This window comes from Taudactylus pleione, unplaced genomic scaffold (assembly GCF_031769625.1).
Source record: "Taudactylus pleione unplaced genomic scaffold, aTauple2 ptg000191l, whole genome shotgun sequence".
NCBI lineage: Eukaryota > Metazoa > Chordata > Amphibia > Anura > Myobatrachidae > Taudactylus > Taudactylus pleione.
In genome coordinates, this window is record NW_028284593.1 from 947888 (window position 1) to 964057 (window position 16170).

Here is a 16170-nt window from a genome sequence, read left to right on the forward strand (position 1 = left end):
CAGGAAGCCAAGGGGAGGGGGGGGAGAAAGGAAGGGGAAATCCCCTTAATAATCCAAACGAATCAGAGGGTCCTCCGATATCATCCGAAGACAGTACCACTGGGTTAGTTTCAGTGACTCGTGGATTATACGCCTCTGTTCTGAGGATAAAGTCACAATATAGCTTTCCCAAGTTTGAAAACATTTTGAAACACGAGTTTCTTTCTCTAGTAAAGTTTCAATCCAGTCCACGTTAAATACATGGAAGAGCTTTTCCTTTAAAAGTCACAATGTTGGAGCTGTAGCATCGATCCATGTCTGTCATTCCCACCTTTTATATTCTGCTGATCTGTTGAAGCAATACATTAGCTTTTGGTAATATTTTTTTAGTAATAACTGATTTTTAATTGCTGAAAAGGGATGAGGTGAAAAAAAATCACGATTGGGGTGATAATAATCAGGGCCGCCATCAGGGGGGAACTGGCTGGACACACACAGTAGAGGGGACTGGTTGGACACATAAGGGGGCTGGCTGGACACATAATGTGGCCTGGCTGGACACACACAGAAGGGGGGCTAGCTGGACACATAAGGCGGCCTGGCTGGACACATAAGGGGGCCTGGCTGTATGCACATAAGGGGGGGCCTGGCTGGACACACATAAGGGGTGTCTGGCTGGACGCACATAAGGGGGGTCTTGCTGGATGACCATAAGGGGGGCTGGCTGGATGCACAGAAAGGGGGGCTGGCTGGACACACATAAGGTGGGGTTAGCTGGATGCACATAAGTGGGCAGGCTTGATATTTTTTGGGTACATTTTTTGTTGTAGGAATAAGGTAGTGGGGGAAGGGGGGACCTGCCGATTTTGTCAGTCCCGGGCCCCACAATTTCTGATGGCAGCCCTGATAATAATATATAAGCTTGTAAATCTTGCTAGAATGTTGATATGAATATTTAGTTGAGTATCCCCAACTTGATCTAGTTATACATGTACATAAACATGTGTGGTGAAATCTAAAATATCTGGTTACTTGGCTTTTGGTTCATATAGTAAAGGAGACAAAGCATCACAAGGCTGGTCAGATAATGACCACTTACACAGGAAAATGTAATTGTCCGATTACCCTTCATCCAAACTGAGATCTGATGGCTCCCAATCAGGTAATTATTGGGATAAGTGATCTATTTTATCCCAAACAGAATTTCATTGATGAAGCCATAGCAGTGTATTATTAGTTGTTAGGGAAAATAGATGGATAAAATCTGTTTTAATGTTAGATCATTCTAAAATGTATTTATGCTGGAACGACTCCTTGCTGCATTTTAATGGTGGAACAGCAGTCAGCATTGATCACAGGACAGTGGTCATGAGTTAATTTCCAACCAGGACCATGTTGTTTGTTTCCAAGGGTTTTCCTGTGCACATACAGTTAATAGACTTCTAACAAATGTAACACTGAATCTCTTTGATTGGGACTATAGATTGTAAACTCCACTGGAGCTGGGACTGATGTAAAGCAATACATAATATTTATGTGCTATTTGTCCCCAGGTGTTTGAGGCAGCATTTATATTATTATTATTATTATTTATTAATAATAATAATAATAATAATAATAATAATAATAATAATAATAGTGTTGTTACCCATTATTAGTCCTTTGCAGTTGCAATGATGATTATCATGTATGTGTGTTTTGTCAGCATATTTTGCTTATCTCTAATTCTACTTACTTCTTATGACCAAATTCATCTACTTGAGTCATTATCACATGAATCATTCTGAAAGTGTCACATGATGGAATGCTTAAACATCTAGATATGAGGATAACCTTACGATATATATTTTGACATTGTGTATAGAGGTGGGAAGCTCTCATCACATTGCATTGTATCTTTTTGCCATCCTTCTGCATCATCTGTTTATAATCTCTTAGATTTTTAGTTTTTTATGCTTTCAGTGCTCGATTTAGAGCCGCTCGCTAGATGCGTACGCTCGCACCCAGCGTATGCAAATTTGGCTAAGTGACGGTATGGCAGGCATCGCTTTGTATATGTAGACGCCCACCAGCCAGTCTTAAGACGCCCAATGCGCACATCATCTCCAGAAAGTGTATACAACCATTGGTACATCGGGTACCATCGGAAGCGAATGCAGCCCTTGAGGCAGACCATACCCTATCGCAAGCACTGTGAGCACTTCAGTGTGAAATACAACCAGGTGACGAGTACTATGACGCTTCCTGTTAATTATGCACGCCTCTGAAACGGTGTAAAGACGCTCAGGCACGCCTGCGTTCGCATCTCCACTCCCCCGTTTCTAGTGGCCAGCTCCTGTCACCACCCACAAACGGCTTCTCTTGTCACTCACTCTGCTGGGCTGTCTATGCGCATCGAGCGAACGCTTCCCAATCTCTCGCACTGGTTCGCGCGCCCGCATGTGCAGAATGCGGAAATCGGCCAGCTACGAGTGAACTCTTCTTAGTGACCGGGTATGAATCAGCGTCTCAGTTCCCTCTTTGTTCTCCTGTCACTTCCAATATCAGTGTGGCAATTTGTCATTGCTAATGTAAAATGGCTACCACATAATAGCCTATAACCAGGCATCCTGGTTTTCCTGACACTGCCTTCGTTTTTATCATAACAAAACATCTTAGAAAACTTATTTTTATTAGAATTGTAAACTCAATATGCTCCTGTATTTACATAATTAAGGGAAATAGAAAGTATATGTATGCACTATTTTAATGTTTTACATGTACAAATGAAGCAATAAGTGGGATATATCTCATCACTTCCACAACTGACCCTAACTGCCACACCACTTTTAAAGCTTTTTTAAAGCTCATTAAAAGACTCATGACATGCTTCTATGTGGTCTGAAGTAAACACACCCAGAGCATGGGAAGCTTTGCTCCTATTTTATATTCATGTGGCTGTTTACCTTAACACCAGTCAGTGTGCTTTTTCTCGTCATTCAACATTCCTCCACTTCCCAGTTTTGCTTTATCTATCTATCTATCTATCTATCTATCTATCTATCTATCTATCTTTCTATCTATCTGTTGCTTGCCTATATTGGCCCTCTGGACAGTCTGAATTGATTGGATCATGGACGGTATACAGTCAGTAAGCCGACGGTTGCAATGCCGACCGCCGGCTTCCCGACTGTCTAATCCTGACAGGGGACTAATGACAGGCGTCGGAATACCGACGCCTATCATTATCCCTACGCGGAAAGCCCAGCGTACTGAACGAAGGTAAGCCGGGCGGCGAGTGCGGACAGCCGCGCTGGGGGGTGGGGGGTTAGGTTTCAAGGCTCCCGGTGGGACTTAGGGTTAGGCACCCCCCGGGAGGGTTAGGCTAGGGGAAGGGCGGGTTAGGGTTAGGCACCCCCTTGGGAGACTTAGGTTTAGGCGGCGGGAAAGGGGGGGTTAGGTTTAGGCACTTACAAGGGGGATTAGGGTTAGGCACTAGGGGGGAGGTTAGGTTTAGGCACCCCTAAGGGAGGGTTAGGGTTACGGGAGGGAGAGGGTTAGGAATAGGTAAAATACTTACCTTGTCGGGATCTCCTCCGTCGGGCATCCACTGTCGGGATTTTGAACCGACAGTGGATGCCCGACTCATACCGATCCCTCATGGACTTGGTAACATGTTGAAAGTGCGACATATGCTGGCCTGAACTATCTTAAGATGGGTACACATTAGACGATGTGTACCTAGCAGGATCTTGTGAGCAATGAAATGCGGCGGAGGTGCCAGCATCGGCAATTGCATATGTAAGAGGTGTGCGGTGCAGTGCCTGCTGCCGTGCAGGTGTACTCCCGTATCTTACCTTGCGTCACACCCTCTCACGTATGTTGATCAGACGGTCCTGGAATTCCAAACTGGACATGGACACGATGACCTAGGAGGAAGGAGAAGACGTGAGAACCGTCCTTCCTCACGTCGGCCGACACGCCCTACCGGACCGAGGAATAGTTTAGAGTTTTAAGTGAAGATCATCACTGGCACTTTTGGCCTCAGATCCTGAGTTTTCACCTATAGGTACTCGCAAGGAAAACTGTCCGCCCAGAAGAAAGAAAGACAGAAAGGAACAAAAAGATAGTGAGAGACAGTACACACAGATATTTCTGACTGTGTCCACTCCACAGCCGTGCAGGGCCTCAACCTGTGTCATGCTACTACACATACTATGACAATATCACCCTCAACCTACAGTGTGTGTAGTGCGGCATACTTAACGATAAACAGCTAAACGTTTGTCCTGCACAAAACAACAATCACAGACGGTAATCACACAAGAGTAAAACCACGGTGCTGTCCCTTTAAATGTTTGTTTCCTGCCTAACTAGAGCTGGCCAGCTCCTCTTCTAGGTGACTGGGAAAATTACCGGCTATAATAGTGGGAGCCTGACAGCTCTCCACGGGGGTTCTTGGAGGGTGAGAGTCGCACAACTGCTCACACCTCTATGCACTTAAACAGGGCTACCTACTTACTATACCAGTGGTCTGGGCCTATTGCCCAGGATCACTGTCAATGGGCTGGCAGCTCAGGCTTTTTGCCTGCCTACTGCGGGGCACAGGAGGAACTTGGGCCTAGTGCCCTCCTATGTGCGTACAGGCCTAGGGCCTGGCTGATGGCACGTGCCTAGTGCCTGCCTACTTCCTCTACTAGTGACCTGGGCCTAATATCCAGGTCACACACACCTATTTAAATACCTCTTATTGGGCCTAATGCCCCCTTTACAGCCCGGGCCTTGTGCCCGCCTAAATGCTCACAGGCCTAATGCCTGACTGTGCCCCATGGGCCTAGTGCCAGACAACCCTGGTGGTCTAGGGAGAGGTATATAGTAGGCCTCAAGGAGGGCCTACATGCCACGGTGGAAGAGGCTGCGGGGGGGGGGGGGGGGCTTCGTTAGCTCTTTTACTTTCCACCCCCGCAGTCCTCTCCGGTCCTCAGCCACATTCTTCTGCCGCTGGCCCGTCCTGGCCAGCGGCACCGCCTCCTCTTTTCTTCTTTCAGCCGGCGCCTCCTGTCCTCTTTTTTGACAGCGGCGTCTTTTGGCCTCTTCCGCGGACGCCGGAACTCACGCCTTCCGTCTTCTCTTCTTCTTTGGTAGGTATTGTCTCCTCCCACTCCGCACTGCTCTTTCCCGCTCAGCGGCGTCTAATACAAGATGCCGCAAGTGGGTGGGGCTATGACGCGGCGAGCTGTGATTGGCGCAGAAACAGCATCCCAGCGCCGGACGGCGATGTGTCCCGCAGGGGACACATCTGTTCCTGCTGTGCCGATGCTGGGATCAGCCACTTTATCCCAGCACGGCTATCCACACATACACACTTGCGATGCCGTAAGTGACGGAGCAACGGCAGGGGGGGGAAGGTAGCGGGGGGCAGCATGGCATCACTAGCAACATCCTCAGATCTGCATGTAAAAAGATCTGAGGATGCGACGGACGACCCGTGGGAGCGCACATCAGCATCTGCATCGTGCGTACACACAAGACGATATGAACGATTTGTCGTTCTGATGCATCGGAATCGGCCAAATCATTCAAGATATCGTCTAGTGTGTACCCAGCTTTATAGCTGCTGCACATTAGCTGCTGGTAGATCTGTACATTGGATTTTTCTTCCCACCACATTGCGCAGATTGAGATCTTTTTACTATTGAAACAAGCACATTAAGCTGAGTTGACTACTATGTTTTGGCCCCATTGCAGATGTTTTCTCACCTTGTAGAAGGGATCACCTTGTTGGTCCACTTCTCCCACAAAAGGATGCACCTGAAAAGTAAGAGTAATACAAAACACACAAGTCTCTCCAATTAAATGTGTACACTTGCCTGATTTCACCAAGTGGTTGAGACAGATTTAAATAGGTCCAATAATGACTTTGCTTGCTCTTAAAAATATGTAAAATCAAGTAACAATTTCCTATACAGGTCGAGTCTCCCATATCCAAATATTGAAAAATACGGAATTTTTTTGGCATGACTCAGATAATGAAACCTTTGATTTTTGATGGTTCAATGTACACAAACTTTGTCCAAGGCACAAATTATTAAAAATATTGTATAAAATTACCTTCAGGCTGTTTGTATAGGGTGTAAATGAAACATACCCTTCCCTCCCATGAGAGACCTTTTTGACAGTCAGCTAGACCATCTCCAAACAAGTGTGGCCGGTATACAGTGAAGGGTGGGCCTCTGACGAATTAAGCCCGCCATAGTCAGTCCTGCTCTCAGTCAAATAACAGCATAAAATTACGACGTATATCTCCATCTCTCATCTACAAATGATCAACCTAACCACAGCAAACTAACCTCAACAAAGGAGGGACAGGGAAGCTACTACCCATCTATTATTATTGTAAATGTTTGCACGGTATATATTGTAATGGTGATGGCACTTTGGAAACTTTCTTGGCTTGTAATAGTTAATGCCTGGAACCCAAAGACAAAAATGTTGCCTACCCCTCAGGGGCATATTAATCTCTGAGGAGGCCTATGTGCAGTGGACCCCCTCCTCTGAGAAGTGTACCCCCCCTTTCCCCTTACCTTGTCCTATCAAACGGGTTCCATGACACCATCTTCCCAGTGATATTCGGTAAGATGGCACATGCGCACAAAAGAGACTTTGCTACAGTATCACAGCACAGCGCCATCTACCAGAAGATGTCACTGTGAGGAAGGCGCTTTGGAGGAGTGACTCACTTGCTGGCAGAAGGTACGTTTACTCTGGGTGTGTCACGACCAAGGTTTTTCGGCATGGTGGTCGACGGGTAATACCTGTGAGGTCGTTGTGGCAGGGGGGGTGACTGGCGATGGCGCTGGTGTTTGGCGATGGGCATTGGCTGCACGTGGTTCTGTGCGGGCACATTGTCACTCTGGGCTGGTGAGGCCTGGCAGTGTTTCCGTTCCGGCCGGCATGGGCGCCGCCATCTTGCCTCCAGCCAAGTGATTCAATTGTCCAATCATGGTGGGTCCTGTGCTCTCTCCGGCTAGTCACAGTGCGGCACTTGGTATTTAGGGAGGTCCAGAGCCTTCCTTCATTGCCAGTGCAACGTGTTTCTCAGTGACAGCCGAGAGAGTTCCTGTGCTCGTTACCTGCCACCTTGGAAATGCTTCCTGGCCTGCTTACCTTGCCTGCACCAACCACTGGACTTAACCTGCGCCCAAAGGAAGCATCCTGAGAGGTGAAGGTATCAAAGGCATAGACCCTTAGAAAGGTCTGGACAGAAGACCACATGGCCGCCTAACACAGCTGAACTGATGAGGAGCCACGGCGAGCTGCCCACGAGGGACCCACAGACCGACTAGACTGAGCATTAACAGAAGCCGGAACAGGCAGGCCATCGTCTGTGTACATCTCTGAGATAGTCATACGAAGCCATCTAGCCAATGTTTGCTTATTGGCTGGCCATCCCTTCTTGTGAAATCCATAGAGCAAAACAAGGAGTCTGATTTCTGAATGGAACCGGTAAGGTCCAGATAAATCCTGAGGGCGCGTATCACATCCAAGGAGACCTCACCTGCCGAGAGGTCTGGTGACTGAAAGGCTTGGACTATAATTTCCTCATTAATGTGGAAACTAGAAACAACTTTAGGAAGGAACTCGGGGTGAGTACGAAGCTCGGCCCTGTCCTGGTGAAATATCAGGAGGGGGAGTGACAGGAGAGCACCCCCAACTCTGACACTCTCCTGGCAGATGCTATTGCCAGAAGAAAGAGTTTTTAGCCGTTAACCACTTAAGGTCTATTGAAGCCAAATCCTAAGGAGGGACACTGAGGGGACAAAGGGATGTTGAATCCGGAGGACACCCTGGAGGATTTTGCGAATAGCCGGAAGTGAAGCACTGCTGGAGATCCTGCCCAGAAGGAGGTCGTCCAGGTATGGTAGTAGTCTGATACCCTGATTCCGCAATGGGCCGCCATGATGGCCATAACTTTGGTAAACACCCTTGGAGCAGTGGATAGGCCAAAGGGTAGCACCCTTAATTGGAAGTGCTGCTGTAGTATAGCAAACCAGAGATAACACTGTAGAGAAGGCATTATAGGGACATGTAGGTATGCGTCCTGAATATCCAGTGATACCATAAAATCTCCAGGTTCCATAGCCAGTATGAATGAGCATAAGGTTTCCATCCTGAACCTGGGTTGAGGATAGGCCGATGAGATCCATTCGGCTTCTGCACCAGAAAAAGAGTAGAATAGTAACCAGTCCCTCGCTGGGATAGTGTAACTGGCACAATTACACCTGCCTGCAGCAAGGACTGTATGGCTTTCTGGATCTGTAAGGCCTTGTTTTTGTCTGAAGAAGGGCCTGTGCAGAAAAACTGGTGAGGAGGTCTTCGAAGGAATGAGAGGGCATATCCATGAGAGACCACTTCTTACCCATGCGTCCTTGGTGGTTTGACACCAGCACTGGGCAAACTGAAGAAGTTGGCCTCCCACTCCGGGGTCCTCCAGAGGGAGGCCCGCCCCGTCAGGCTAAGGGTTTATCTTCTGGCTTGGAGGCTGGACGTCTAGTTGTCCAGGTCTGTTTCTTAGGTTTGGCAGCCTTCTTGGCAGTGGACTGTCTAGGAAAGGACTGCCCTTTAAATTTATCTTGGGGACGAAAGGACTTAAAGGAAGAGGCTCGAGACTTTGAAGGAGCAGATGCCGAAGGCAGAAACACAGAATTTGATTTTGCCAACGTGTCCACAATCTTGTCCAGGTCTGGACAAAACAAAATCTCCCCATTATAGGGTAAGGCCTTCAAGCCTTACTTAGAATTGGCATCCGTACTCCAAGAGCGCAGCCACAGGGAACGGCAAGCAGACGCGGTCGCGGCCAAGACCCTGGAGGTCAGTAGACTAGTATCTAGAGCGGCCTCACCGATATATGCAGACGCATCCTGGATGTGGCCAACCAGTGACACCTGATTCTCCGGAGTTTCCGAGGGGAAGGAGTCCTCAAGTGCATCAGCCCAACACTCTATGGCCTTAGATACCCAGGAGATAGCCATGGACGGGTGGGCAACAGCTCCTGAAAGAGAGTATATTGATTTCAGGCAAGTTTCCACTTTCCTATCTGTAGGATCTTTCAAGGAAGGAATGGAAGGCATAGGTAACGTTGCACTTCTAATCAATCGTGTAACGTGGGAATCCACTGCAGGGGGTGATTCCCACTTTTTACAATGAGCTTCAGGAAATGGGTAACATGAGGCCAAACATTTTTGAGGTTGAAACCTCTTACCTGGCGATTGCCAGGCAGCAGCCATGTGGTCCACTAGCTGATCTGACAGAGGGAATACTGCCGAAGTCACCTTTATTTGTTTAAATAGAGGGTGTTTGGATTTAGGGGCTGGCTCGTCATCCTCTATAACCAATACGGATCTGACCGCACGCACCAAGGCAGGGATATTAATCCTAGACTTAGTCTCCGCCTCTTGTAAAGGGGAGTCTGGGTTAGAGGTGTCAGCAACTTTTCCATCATCAGATGACATCTCAGACTATGATAGCTGAGTGGATTGAGATGACACTACAGGACGCTTAGTTGGCCGTACAGGTCTCTCATTCTGCAACATGGTCTGAATGGCTGTAGAGGAAGCTGTCAGACTCTGCACTGAAGTAGAGAAAACATCCACCCATGGTGGAGGTATACCCTGTGGTAATCCCGGAGTGGGAATGACAGCCTGCTGTGACACAGGAGGGGTCTGCATAATGAGCGGTAGTCCCTCTGAGGGAATTACTGGCTGCTAAGAAGACCAGGTCTCCTTTGTACTTTGCTGCCCGCTGCCCAATATAACTTGTGGTCTTTCGGTTGGGTGCACACATTGCTCATTGTGCTCAAATCGTTAAAGAAATCTTCACATCTGCCATGCAATACAGCGAGGAACGACGCACAGGAGCACGCAAAAGTGCGTACACAGTAAACGATGTGGACGATAAGTTGTTCCAACTCGGCTAAAAATGACAAATCATTCGATATATCGTCCAGTGTGTACCCAGGCTTTAATGTGAAATATTTGTCAGTGATTATTAGGATGACCATCATGGTTACACACTCAGCAGAAGAGTGACAGGCAAACAGATCTGAAATTGGTTACAAAGTGATGGCAACAACAAGCAATATTTAGGCCCCCATTTATTAATGATCGCTACTGCTATGCGATCTGGCAGTGGCGTAACTAGGGTATTTGGAGCCCAGGGCAAATTCGAAAAGGGACTTCCCCACACCGATATGTGTGCGCGCCAAAAAAAATGGGCGTGGTCACTTAAAAATGGGGCGTGTCAACATGACACACCCCTTTATTTTCACGCTGAACATTCCTATCCATATGCACCTTAACCCCAGTAGTGCCCCTTATACAGTACCCCCAATATGCAGTTGTGGCCCCTCTTATGCAGGCCCATAGTAGTGCCCCTTATACAGTATCCCCAGTAGTGGTCCCCCTTATACAGCCCCCAATTAGTTCCCCTTATTCAGTGCCCCCAGCAGTGGTCCCCCCAAATGCAGTGCCCCATGTAGTGTTCCCCCTTATGCAGTGCCCCCAGTAGCAGTCCCCACAATGCAGTGCCCCCAGTAGCAGTCCCCACAATGCAGTGCGCCCAGTAGTGGTATCCCCTTATGCAGTGAGCTTTATATAGTGCCCCCAGTAGTAGTCCCCCCCCCATGCAGTGCCCTTTATATAGTGCCCCCAGCAGTAGTCCCCCCATGCAGTTTTCCCAGTAGTGGTCCCCCTTATGCAGGCACCCAGTAGTGATCCCCCTATCTAGTGCCCCCTGTAGTGGTCCCACCAGTGCAGTGCCCCTAGCAGTAAGCCCCTTATATAGTGCCCCCAGCAGTAGTCCGCCCCCCATGCAGTGCCCCCAGTAGTGGTCCCCCTAATGCAGGTCCCCAGTAGTGATCCCCCCTATCCAGTGCCCCGTGGTCCTTCCTATTATTGCCCACAGTGCAGTGCCCCTAGTAGTAGGCCCCTTTTATAATGCCCCCAGTAGTATTCCCCCCCCCAAGTAGTAGTCCCCAGTACAGATTCCCCCTCCCGATTAAGTGCCCCCAGTAGTAGCCCCCCCCAGTAGAGGTCCTCCCAGTAATGGTGCCTCCAGTAGTAGCCCCCACCCTCAGTAGAGGTCCCCCCAGTAGTAACCACCCCCTTCCCCCGTTGTGCAGGCAGGTTTAAAAAAAAAATATATACAAATATACTTACCTGAATCCACGCTGCTGCTCCGGACCGCGACACCGCTCCCGCGCCAGTCCTCCCGGGCTGGCGCGCTTAGCATTATGGGAGAGACGTCATGACGTCTGTCTCATTACCCACTGCAGGAGCCGGACGGAAGCCCGGCTCTTGCAGTGGGTGCTGCAGCAGTCAATGAGAGTCTATCTGACTCTCATTGACTGCTGTTTAACACACGCATCGCCGCCAGCGCGTGTTATGCACAGCCTGAGCCCGCCTCCTGGCGCTATTGGGTAAGAGCTCAGGTGGAGGGAACGGGCTCAGCTGTGCAGCACAGGACCGGCGCTGGAAGCCTAGCACCGGGCCTGTGTAAATGTGTAGCGCTGACCGCACTCACTGCAGTCGACGCTGCACTGGCTAACTAGGGCGGGCCGGACCGTGGCCGGCGGCGCCCCCCACGGCGCCCAGGGCACGTGCCACGCTCGCCCTGCCCTAGTTACGCCACTGCGATCTGGGCATGACATTACCGCCCATGATTGCATTGCAATTTTGCGATCATAGCGCAAAGGAGCCCATTCCTACGATGTGCCCAGAGAGCTGCCGGAGCTGCTGCGCATGCGCAGTCACGTTGACTGCACATGCACAGCCACCATTGCCGATGAGGCCTCCGACGGCTAATTTTGCTCGGTGTAGCCCATAGGATACAGCGGCTAACGCCATCTTCAGATGCGGCTTCCTGCGGGAATGGAGGGATCACAGCATGTATCGGAGATACTGCTCCGGTCCCTCCTTCATACATCCGGGGGATACTAAATATTTGTGGTTAACACCCGAAAACGGGTGTGTTCAGGGATTATACCTAAAATATACATTGATAAATGGGCCCCTTAGTGTAATAACAGCCCAACACACGGTGTGCCATGGGGGAACTGCAGCTGACGTGTGTGTCCCTATGGAAACAGCGACATCTCCAGACTGGAACGTTGTGACTATCTCAGTTTGTGTGTGTGTGTGTCACCGCCCGCTGCTGCGAACCACGCACTATGTGTGACCGTGTATGTGTGTCTGTCTGTGTGTGTCACTGTGTCAGGTGGCCGGCTACTACAAGTGCAGCACACACTTACTGACACAGCAGCAGCACCGTACTACGACAAGAGCAGACAGGGGGAGGCGGACTCTGCCAGGCTGCTCGCTGGTCTCATAGGCTGCAAGCAGTGGGCTGGGACAGGCTGAGCCAATGGCAAATGGCCGTGAGCTCAGTAATGCAGCATGAGCCTGGTCTCCCCATCCCTAGGAGTCTATTGTAACTGGGAGAAGCAGCAGCCAGGAGCAGCACAAAGAGCGCACTGCACTGCTCATCACTGCATCACACACTGCATCCCACACTGTGCACCATGAGCACCAGCATCAGGTACAAGAGCAAGCTGCTGAAGACAGGTGAGATGGAGAGCCCCTGGGTGTTTGAGGGGGGAGCCCGTGTGATCACATCCCTGACCTGTCTGTTTCCTCTGTTCTCTCCTGCTGGATTCCCTGCGGCCTCCCGGGACCCTCACAGACGAGAAGGAGGTAAGAGCCCCATCATACCTGGATATTATGTGTGCATGTCACCGGGAGGCTCAGGCTCCTCTGTGTAGCCGTTTAGCAATGCTATGGGGTAGCTGTCACAGTGAGGTTACTTACTGCATAACTGGATCAATCATTATCAGTAGTCTCTCCCAGCACATTGCAACATGCTATTATCCCGGTACTGGTACCCTAGTGCCCCATGCCATGATAAATATGGCTTCATCTTCCGCTGAGTGTATGGAATACGAATAATTCGCCCACCACAATCTCTGAGCCGCTAACCATCTGTGTAATAACACGAGCATAGCACAGGCAAGCCTGGAAAAACACCGACCCCTTCATTAATAGCAATAATAAAATGTAAGTGTGGAATTGACGTCATGTTGTGGGTTATGTGACCTAATTTCGTCTTTTTATGCCTTATTTATATTAACATATTGCATGGGTGAGGGGAAGATGTCATCTGGATGAGGATTTAACTCCTTCATCATCTGTAAGGGGAGGGGGATCACTCAGGATGGGAGGGATTCAAAGGATAACATTCCAAGGATCACACATCCTTATATACACATTGCAAGTACCCAATAATAGCACTTCCCTAATAATAATAAGGTGCAATTCTAGAAGTATGCAAGTGCCCGGCCTGATGCAGCAAACAGATAGTAGGGATACATTATCCTTTTTAAACAAACATATAAGCAAGTTGGTATATGCACATTTATATCTTGATTTCAGTAATAAATCACAATGTGATTTGTTTTCTACATCACAATATACCAATGTTCATATAAGGTATTTTTATTAGAATGATGGAATTGCCTATTTAGTTAAATCAGAAGATGTTGTATGCAGCACTTAATTATTACATTGAAATATGACATATTGTATCTCTTTTTACAATACCGGTGTTGAATTGTTTAAAATCTACTGCTAATATAATGCACATGTTGAAAAAAAAATGCCAGACCATTTATCATTTGCAGGAATGTGGGCCCTTCAGCTATATCACTCATTGCTAATATAATGGATGAGATAGAAACAAGGGATGTTGGGTGCTAAACTCCCTGTAGCAAATACACAGATTAGTTACCCAGTATTGTGGAGCCTGCGGTACATAGCATAGCTTTTAGGGCCTGTTCTAGCAGTGCCTTTATGGCCTCACTTGGAGAATCACTTTATTCCTTGTGTTATTCTTAATGATTTTTTTACTGTTTCTGTAAAAGAACTAAAATAAACAGTGTTGTGTCAGGGTAACCCTTTAGATGCATTTTTTTCGTAACTTTTAGACAGGTGCTTGGATACTGCAGACTCACAATCAGGATATGTTGTTGTATGAGCGCCTTTGTTTTTGTAGATTTCTCTCTATAAACAGGAGCCCTATTACATGTTATAATAACACTAGTAAGAGACAAACACTTGCAAAACACATGTCAGAGACACAGATGTGTCTGTGTCTAATCAGGGCATGTGATGTAATACTGACTGATCAGTTGGGATTTGTAATATTGATATATCAGTTGGGATTTGACATCCATGGCGATACATGATCTTATATTGCAAAATCAGTATATTTATTTATAAAATATACACATAGATGTGGTGTTATGGAAAATGTCACGCAGAAATCTGCACAGCAGATCGGATATGTCTTTGAACAGCGTCGTTCACAGACATATCAGCTGCATACACCCGGATGCATTATAGATATATCGCCCGTTCAATGGAACGGGCGATATATCTCTCAATGTGCACCCAACTTAAGTGCAGAGTACAATCTAAGCAGCTAGGAGAAGTGTTGGTATGGCTCTGTTCAACCACAAAAATATATATAGCACTGAGGTCATGAGTTCAATTTCCGGTCATAGCCTATCTGTGTCAAGTTTATATGTTCTCCCTGGGTTTGCCAGTGCTTCCTCTTCTGAGTGCTCCAGTTTCCTGGGGTATGGGGAGTGGCTCCAGTTTCCTCCCACACTCCAAAAATATGCTAGCAAGTTAATTGGTTGCTGAAAAAATATTGACCCTAGAATGTATGTAAGTACATGTGGTAAGGAAAATAGATTGTAAGCTCCACTGAGGCAGGGATTGATGTGAATGATTTAAATATTCTCTGTAAAGTGTTGTATGAGTAGTTTGGTTTCGGCTCAGATCTTCCGGCCAAGTTTGGATCTCAGAATGAGGCAAAACGTCATCTTCCATGGATATTTCGGCACAGGTGTCTGTGAAAGTTCTATGTACATTCAAGACTTAGGGCCTGATTCAGAGCCGCTCGTAAGCGGCCGCTCGTTCGTTCCGACCGATGTTCGCACAACTGCGCATGTGTACGGATTTTAATACGCATGCGCGAACCAGTCAGTGCGGCCTAAAATCGTGTGCTCGCTAAATAGCGAATGCCTGCTATTTTGAGTGACAGAATGAGGCGTATGTGGGTGGTAACAGGGGAAGGTGCTTGAAAACGGGGAGTGGAGATCCGAACACAGGCGTGCCTAAAGGTCAAAACGGGCGTTTTAAGGGTGTGCATAATTACTAAAGCAGCGTCATCGACCACGTCACTTGGTTGTTTTATAGTCAGTACTGCTCGCATGATTGTGGTAGGAAAAACCAACCACAAGAATAGCGAGCAGTTCATACGCCGTCCGATGTACTCGATTAATCTAATATATAGCGGACATGACGTATGATGCGAGCGGCCAGGGGGCGTTTTTTTCAAAATTACGTTTGCATGTTTTGTTCGCTCGTTCAGACATAGAGGCGTGAACAGACCGCAAAGAGCGAACGGTTAATTTAAATAGCCAGCCCCTTTTTCAGGACGAGCGAGCGCAAATAGCGTCCGGCTCTGAATCAGGCCCTTAATTAACAATCATCCAAATATCAACACCAACTAAAATTTTATCAAGTGCATCTCATCTTTTGAACATCATGGGGTGCTACTACGTCTATATAGGAGGAAAACTTTTGTCAGTGTGTATTAGCGCCATGCCAAGGAGAAAAGACATCTGCAATGATCTATGAGTCATCAATATGGAAAGGGTTATTAGGTTATTTTAAAGAATTGAAGTCCATTATTTTAAAGTAAGAAAGAGCATTTACAAACAGAGAGCCTTGAATAAAGTTAACAACCTTGCCTGGATGGGATGTAGTTGGCATCCCAGCAGTTGGGATGCTGGCAGTCAGAATACCAGCGCTGGAATCCAGACAGCTGTCGGAATCCTGGCTCCAGAATCCCGACCACTGACATCCTGATAGTAGGTATTAGGGTTAGGTTTAGGGATAGGAGTTAGGCACTAGGGGGAAGGTTAGGGTTAAGCTGTGGGCGAGGGATAGGGTTAGTCTGTGGGGGTGTGTGTTAGGGTTAGGCTGCTGGAGGGGAGGGTCAGGGTTAGGCTGCGGGAGGGGAGGGTCAGGGTTAGGCTCCAGGGAGGAGGGTTAGGCTGCGGGGAGAAGGGTTAGGCTGCAGGAAAAGTGG

The 16170-nt window shown here is 48.0% G+C and overlaps 1 protein-coding gene across 3 annotated transcripts in view; it reads left to right on the plus strand.

The window, feature by feature from the left end:
- Positions 1-12443: 12443 nt before the first annotated feature.
- The window catches only part of SEPTIN5 (septin 5), a 60233-nt gene continuing 56506 nt past the window's right edge, over positions 12444-16170 (plus strand). For all 3 annotated transcript variants that reach the window (XM_088476661.1, XM_088476662.1, XM_088476663.1), the window contains exons 1-2: positions 12444-12578; positions 12697-12707. In XM_088476661.1, coding sequence (XP_088332787.1) covers positions 12536-12578; positions 12697-12707 — 54 coding nt within the window. In that variant the 5' untranslated portion in view covers positions 12444-12535. The remainder of the gene's footprint in view (positions 12579-12696; positions 12708-16170) is intronic.